Here is an 8,556-nt window from a genome sequence, read left to right as displayed (position 1 = left end):
TGTAAAGAAAGTTTTCCACCAAAAACGTTCTTCATAAAACTAGAAAAAAACAACAACATGAAGGTAGTATATATAGCACGGGTATAAATCACCAGACAAATCTATGATTTTCTGTCAACATTTTGGTAGTTTTTCAAAATCATCGACACATAAACTTGGTGGCCACGAGTTCAAAAGCAGATCAACTACATTTTGGACATCCTGCGCAGAATGGAAGATAGCACCAGCAAGATGTGGCTGCAGGTGTGATTAAGTAATCTCATGCAGTACCCAGTAATTGAACTTGTGCGTCAAATTTACGAGATACTCAGCGCAACTAATGGACATGGCACTAATGTCTAACTCTTCAGCTTTCACTCTCTCGAGACCATACGCAAGCCCTTGAGTGGTTACATATTGATATTCAACAAGTTCTCGTAGGTGGGCCTCATCAACATCAGTAGGTTGGCCAGAGTGATCTGCTTCTTCAGTATCATAAGCCTTGTTTTTGAACTTTAGGTACCAAACCTTCAGTGTCATTTGATATAACATTAGCACATAAAGTTGTACACATGATTTGGCGAAATTTTGTAGCTGACTTTTTGCAAAAGAACTGGAAGAAAATTATATAGTTCTAATCTGGTAGTGTGATAGTTCCATTTCACACACCTTGTACTTAATGGTATTTTTTTATAAATTTAAGAGCACACCGTTCTAAAGCAAGTCTCTCTTTTTCAAATACATTTTGCAATACAGTGTTCTAAAGCACGTTTCTTTCTTTAAAATGCATAATCTTTAATCATATATACAAAATATGATTCGAATTTCAAATCTTTCTTTAATCCTATATACGGAATATGATTAAATATGCCAATGTGAAATTTCGCGAAGAGGATATTTGAAGTGGCAGGATACTTTCATTAAAACTCGAAAGCTTACTTTAATTGTTGGGAAAGACATTTCATGTCATAAGAAAACACACATCTTTTTAATGCATGAAAAATATTTTCTGGTTCTTTGCTCCTTGAATGTCATAATCCTTGTTTTTGCATTTTCGGTACTAAACCTTCACAGTTTCATATGACATTACATTAATACCTAAAGTTTTACACGCGATTTGGTGACATTCTGTAACTGACTTTTTGCAACACAAATGGAAGTAAATGATGATTCTATTCTGTAGTAGTTAAAATAGATGTAGTAGTTAAGTAAATGATTCTATTTTGGAGTAGTTAAGTAGATGATTCTAATCTGTGGTAGAAATAGTTTCATTTCAGACACCTTGTATTCGATAACATATTTGTTTTATACATTTCACAATACAAAACTCTCACAGTTTCATATGACATAACAGTAGTACCTAAAGTTGTACACATGATTTGGTGACATACTGTAGCTGACTTTTTGTAACACAACTATAGTAGAAATAGTTTCATTTCAGACACCTTGTACTCAATGATAAATGATATTTCTTTTACACATTTCACAACACAGTGTTTTAAAGCAAGTTTCTTTCAAACACCAAAATTGTTTGACAAAATATGATTAAATATGTCAATGTGACATGTTTGCGAAGAAGATTTTTGCAGTGGTAGGATACTTTCATTAAAACACGAAAGCTTGTTTTGATTGTTGGGAAAGACATTTCATGTCGTAAGAAGTCTCACATCTTTGTAATGCATAGAAAATGTTTTTTGGTACACTATTTTCTAGTACTATGCTTCTTGAGTGTAATAGTCCTTATTTTTGAATTTTCGGTACCAAACCTTCACAGTGTCATATGATATAACATTAGTACCTAAAGCTGTACATATGATTTGTTGACATTCTGTAGCTTACTTTTTGCTACATATCTGGAAGTAAGTGGTGGTTCTAATCCGGTAGTGTGATAATTCTCTTTCTGATACCTTGTACACAATGATATTTTAATACAATTCACAACACACTGTTCTAAAGCAAATCTCTTTCTTTGCCAAAAATTGTTTGAGAAAATATTAGTAATCCTTGTTTTGAGTCCTTGTTTGAGCCATAGCCCTTGTTTTTGAACTTTCAATATCAAACATTCACAGTCTTATATGATGCAACATTAGTACCTAAAGTTGTATGCATGTTTTGTTGACATTCTGTAGCTCCCTTTTTGTAACATATCTGGAAGTAAATGATGGTTCTAATCTGGTAGCATTACAGTTCCATTTCAGACATCTTGTACTTAATGTTAATGGTATTCACTTATAAATTTTACAACACAGTCTTCTAAAGCAAGTTTCTTTCTTTAAAATGCCAAAAATTGTTTGACAAAATATTATTAAATTTGCCAATGTGAAATGTTTGCGAAGAGGATATTTGCAGTGGCAGAATACTTTCCCTAAAACACGAAAGCTTGTTTTGATTGTTGGGATCATGTCATAAGAAGCCTCACATCTTTGTAAATGCATGGGAAATGTTTTCTGGTACACTATCTTCAAACTCGACACTGTGTAGTAAAGAATCATATGCATTTGACTTAACTGGCAATGATTTTTTACACTCATTTTCATTAACATTTTGAACTTCTTCATCATCATCAATCGCTGTCCTGGCTGCTATTGAAAAGTATCTTCATATATGAGTAGGATGTAATATGAGGAGGAGTTATAAAGATGATGCAATCCACTTCTGTGCCTTTTTCATATCAGCCTTATTTCTTTTCTTCTTTTTCATTTCTGTATTCAAATACCTCAAGCGTATAAATGTTCGTGTCTTAACATATATTTTAATGATTTCATTATGCACATCAGGAAACTTTTGTGCAATTTTTTTACACATAGTTTGCATAATGTTATTATTTCTTGAAAGACCATCTTTCCCATGTTCACTTACAAACACTACTTCAAATTGACTTATTTTTTTTTAACCATTCCTCAGATGGAACGAGAAAAGCGTTTCTATCCAACCAACGTGTTCATCTGAAGGCAGATGGAGCAATTGTTCTGTAGGTGTTCCCAAAGAATGGTCATATTTTCTTCCACGGTAGGCTATGTAGCCTGCAAGGTACCGAAAACCCTCTACAGAGCAGTCAGCTGCAGGTTCACTTGCAAGGGTCAATCTAGAATTATCAAAAACAATATCCCTCATCTCAGTTTCACCGTCTAACATCTTCAGAGCTTCAGTCATGTCAGGTAAAATATTACCAAAAAAGTTGGAAGTAATGTATGCATCTTCCTCCTCATCAGGAGCAACAGAAGATGTGTTAGAAAGTGAAATCTGGTAGGAATTATTAGTTAACAATAAAAGACGCATTCGATACTTCACGTCTACGGGCAGTGGATAATCATAGAAATGGCCAAGACCGCGGATTCGGGAAAAAAAATTTTCCAGGCAATCTTGATTTAGTCTGGAAGTTAAAAGGTATTTAACTCCTAATTGTTTCAAATCAGAAAATAACCCCAGCAGTGATGTAATCGACATCATAAATCCTTTCTGAAATGGTAATAGGTGCTTTGCCTTGCCCAATCTCATGTCTTCACAAAAAGCATAAAATTTCTTTAAGGTTCTCTCCTGGATTTCTTCATGTATCCCATACGCACAAGATAACACTGTATCAGAGACAGGTTTCCTGGAGTTAAGAATATCAAATGAATTATTCACTAATTCAAAAAAAATTGCAGTTTCCTCTTCTTCTGGTATAAGATAGCGGATACCTTGTGCAGTATGGTTTGAAAATAACTGCGCAGCTAAATGCACACGCTGGCGTTCATTACCTTTAACAGAAATGTGACTTACGGACAACTTTGGGCAAATTTTCACTTCTTTGCAATCCATCGATATCAATCTTTCGATAGGTTCTTTTGTAATTAATTTATTTCCCGGAAGCATTAATCCGTCATCCAAAAAGTGATTACGAAGAAGTTTCAAAAGGTGTGGCACATCAGCAAACACCCACACACGTTTACTAGAGTCCTGGGGATGTGAAAAGCTGCTGTTCAGATGAGTAATCTGAAGTTTTGTCCACACAGCACGATTTCTACCACCCAAGTCAGCTACAGCTGCAACTACATAATATCCAATTTCTGCTAATGTTATTATTATATCTTTCAATATTTCTGCCGTCATTTGCGTATCAAAGTTGAAATATATTGGCTACTTCCAGCTTGCAAGAAGTCCTCGCACCATTACTACTTGAACATTTCTATGTGGGCCAACAATCTTATCTTCTGCTTGGTCATAACAGATTCTACTATCCACGTTCATTTCATCGAATGAAAGAACACACATACATTCTTTGTCTGTCATCTGTAATGCCCCAGCACGCATAACATGAATTACATCGTGTAGCAAACCAGGAGAACAGCGAAATGAACAAAATACCCATCTCTTCAAAGTCGAAATGCTAGGAAATGGAAATCCCATTTTTTGTCTGAGATAGTTATAGCATCTTTTGGATACTGCCCTAAGTGTTGCAGATTTGCAAATGTCATCTGCATTCCACTTAACATATTTTTTATTTGACATGAGAAAGCAAATTTGATTGTCCGTAAAAATTGTCCCTAAAATTTTTTTAACTGCACTATGTACTTGTTTGCTTGTTACTTTCCTGCTCATTTTCTGATAGCTACGCAATTTTCTACGAGAAGCAGTAAGTTCAGTAAAAATAATTTTCTTTTGCATTTTCAATTGACTGCACAACACATTTAATCTCTTATTTTCCTTTTCTAAGATTTGCACACGCTCAACTAAATGAGATGTGTCACTGGATGTAAACTGAGTTGCACAGTCTATCTTATCAGCTTGTAGTTTTTTCTTTTTGGGGGAAAGGGAAGCTAAATTTTCCAATGCTCATTTCCTTGTTCCCCGAGCCTGACACCTGCTTGCTCTATCCCTTTTTAGCATAAATTTAGATGACTCATTCCTGTTAGAAAACGTTCTCTCCAGATTAGGTTCAGTTTTTGAAGCACAACATATATACTTTATTGATGAGTTATTTTCACATGATGATGACGGAAGATGTAAAGTGGGAACAGCATTGGCTTTCAGCACCCTTTTAGGAGTTGAACCAAGCAATTCTGCCTTTAGATCTCGTACGTAGTCATCAGGTGTAAAATGAAGAGCACATACTCTGGCATTTTCGATGTTGAAATTATCTGCTCTTTTGCAGCGATTAGTCCATAACTTACGAAGTTCTGGATCACTTGGAAAACGATGGTATGTGATGCCTTGACTTTTAGTTTTCCTTCTATAATTCTGACACAACGCTATAGCACAACTTGCCATTTCCGACTACTTATAAAAGCAAATTAACAACACAAATCAAATGTATCACAGATCAAATGCAACGAATGTAAACAAACGCCGAGAACTAACGACTGTCACCCACATGACGTCATGCGCAGGTGGCAAAATTTTCTCCCTGCACTACGCATCGCTCGTGGGCCCCCCCTGCCTTGTACTTGTCGTTTTTCCACCTCTGGAGCTTGTGCCTGCAGTGTCTGCCGTGCCGGATCCTGCAAAAGATCTGAAAATATTTGCATTTTATTACGATCGAAGTAGGGCTTGATTTGATCAATGTTTGCGGAACAGGTTTCACCATTTCTGGCTTTTAACACTACTACAGCGTGAGTTATTTTTTCTATAACATATGGTCCTTCAAATCGTGGAAAAAAATTTGGCAGTTTTATCTTTTGGTGCTGAAGAAAGTTAATGCTTAATTTTTAAAACTTCATCCCCTACTTTATAAGTTACTCCCCGTCGTTTCAAATCATAATAGAGCTTCTGTTTTCTTTGTGCTACTTCCGTATTCTTTTTTGCTTCTTTTATTAGTTTTTCTATATCACCCATTTTAAATTCTGGGGCTCTTTGTTGCACATAAAATAATTTATCTAACGGTGTTATAATCTTTCTGCCTAGAAATAACTCAGCAGGAGTTTTGCCCGTTGTATCATGTTTTGCGGTCCTAAGGGCGAAAGCAAATTCATTGACATAGTTATCCCAGCTTTTATGAAAATTTTTAACATAACTACGGATAATTTTCACTATATTTCTATTGACCCGTTCCGCTATATTTGATTGCGGCCGATACGGGACCATTTTTAAATGACGTATGCCCAGTTTTTGGCACATGTCTTCAAATATATTACTTACAAATTGAGGACCATTATCCGATATAACTTTTAGGGGCGCCCCGTATTTTAAAATATATTTATTTAAAATAGAATCAGTAACTAATTTCGCGGAGGCTCGTTTTAAGGGAACAATTTCGGTCCATTTACTAAAATGATCAACCATAACAAGGAGATAGCGACTTTTATTTAACTGACTTTTTGGGAAAGGGCCCAATAAATCGATGCCAATTATTTCATTTGGAAATTCGGATTTAATACTATTTAGAAACCCGGCCGGGCGGAAATTAATATAATTAACTGCTTGACATGTTGGGCAGGACTGGACATACGCCCTTGTTAACTTTTGCAGTTCAGGAAAGTAGACTACCTCCCGTACGCGTTGGATAGTTTTTCGAATACCAGCATGAGAAGCTAAAGGGCTGTCATGGAGCTCCTGCAGGATATTTAATCTAAGACTAGCTGGGATAACAGGTCAAAATTCGTTGTTGGAATTCGTAGTTTTTGTATAGAATAAGAGACCATCTATTAGTTCGTAATGGGCCGCCCTATTTCTTATCGCCACAATATCTTGGTGGCTAAAATTTTCAGGATCCTTCAAATACTCATAAATGCTTCCAAACTCAGGATCCTTACCCAGTTCGATTATTACAGTTTCTCGGGAATTTATTGTACATGCTGTTAGCATTGCCACCTTTACGGTATTTCCTTGTTCGTCTATTTTAATTCGTGATAGGGCATCTGCTACGATATTTTCCTTTCCGGGGGTATGCTTGATTACCAGATTATATTCTTGCAGCTTGAGTGCCCATCTTATTAACCTTGGGGATAAATTTTTCCCTGAGTACAATCTAGTTACCGCCGCATGATCAGAGTACACTGTTATCGGCGCCTTTCCAAAATAGACTCGGAACTTTTGCACTGCTAACAGAACTGCAAGTGCCTCTCTCTCGGTCGCGGAATAGTTTCTTTGTGTTTGATTTAAAGTTCGGCTAAAAAATGCCACGGGCTGCTGATTTTGCGAAAGTACCGCTCCTACCGCATAATCCGAAGCATCCGCTGAAATTTCTAAATTCTCATCCTTTTCAGGAAATTTCAACACAGGGGCTTGCGTTAATGCTCATTTTAATTTTTCGAAAGCACTATTGGCTTCGGCCGTCCACGAGAATCTTTCCTTTTTCCTTTTTAATTTTAACAATGGCTCAGCGATAGCCGCAAAGTCTTTTATAAAGGACCTATAATATGAACAAAGTCCTAGAAAAGAAGAGAGCTTCTTTGCCGTGTTTGGAGTCGGAAATTTTGTACAGCGATTATTTTTTATTCATCTGTCTCGATCCCTTTTTGAGATATTTTGTAACCTAAATATTTTAATTCAGGGGCTGCAAATTTGCACTTTTCGACATTAACTTTTAGACCGGCCTCATTTAATAAAGAAAACACCTGTCTTAAATCCTGTACATGTTGGTCGAGATTATCACTAGTAATAATGATATCGTCTAAATAGATAAATGTTGCCGGGGCCCCTGAAAGGCCAAACGGCATACGCAAAAATGCATAAGTGCCAGACTTGGTTATAAAAGCAGTCTTAGGTACGTCCTCAGGCCTCACCCCTATTTGAAAATAACCAGTTGTTAAGTCTAAAGTCGTCATAAATTTGGTTGATTTTATGTTCCTTAGAATTTCTTCTATAATCGGTAACGGATATACCGGATATTTAGTTATGGAGTTTAATTTACGGTAATCAATAGCGAATCTCCATCTTTTTGGATGCGTCAAAGGATAGTCATTATTTTTCTTACATAAAACCACCGGGCTAGCATAACTACTTGAGATGGGCGTTATGATCTTTTTACGTAGCATATCGGTAATATGCCATTCTATAATTTTTTCCTTATTCTTATCATACCGGTATGGTTTTTGACGAACTGGCATTGCATCTCTGGTGTCAATACTATGGTTAGTAACCTGAGTAAATCCTGGAATATCACTAAATAACGAAGCAAATTCACTTACCACTTGTTGGATTCTTCCTTGCTCGTCATTAGGGAGGTGGTCAAGTTTTAACATCGGCGGTTCAGCGTTTTCTGTACGAACTGGTTTCATTGTCAGCTTAAGGGACGCTTTATTAAAATCCAGCGTAGCTTGTGCTTCTGAAAGAAAATCTATTCCTAAAATTAAATGTGCTTGCAGATTCTTGACTATAAAAAACATCACCTTTACTTGTTCGTCCTTGATACGGATATACAAAGGTACTTTACCTACGCACTTACATTTTTCTCCTTGCGCCGCTAACACTGTCGTATTATCCGCATTATATATGCGGTATTTGCGAAAATACTTCCTAAAAAAATCTTCTGCCACAGGAACACTGCGCGCCTGTATCCAGGAGTGCGGTGGCTGGGATATTATTCACCAACACTTCAATCTTCGGAAGAGTCAAATTTTTCACCATTACTGTATTTAACTTGTAGGAAGAGGGGTT

At 36.3% G+C, this 8,556-nt stretch overlaps 1 protein-coding gene across 1 annotated transcript; it reads right to left on the bottom strand.

The window, feature by feature from the left end:
• Window positions 1-4,794: 4,794 nt before the first annotated feature.
• On the bottom strand, window positions 4,795-5,229 carry LOC146995655 (THAP domain-containing protein 2-like). The gene has a single exon (XM_085822963.1). It carries the CDS (start codon window positions 5,227-5,229, stop codon window positions 4,795-4,797), a length of 435 nt encoding a protein of 144 aa, XP_085679089.1.
• Window positions 5,230-8,556: the final 3,327 nt, after the last annotated feature.

Source organism: Stegodyphus dumicola, chromosome 8 (assembly GCF_044657685.1).
Source record: "Stegodyphus dumicola isolate Sdum_Otavi_A_Nest chromosome 8, ASM4465768v1".
NCBI classification, from domain to species: domain Eukaryota; kingdom Metazoa; phylum Arthropoda; class Arachnida; order Araneae; family Eresidae; genus Stegodyphus; species Stegodyphus dumicola.
The sequence above is the reverse complement of the archived record's forward strand: the minus strand, read 5'-3'. Positions and strand labels throughout refer to the sequence as shown.

Excerpts from the sequence above, each read along its gene's own strand:
- LOC146995655 (XM_085822963.1), bottom strand. The coding sequence starts at position 5,229 with ATGGCAAGTTGTGCTATAGCGTTGTGTCAGAATTATAGAAGGAAAACT.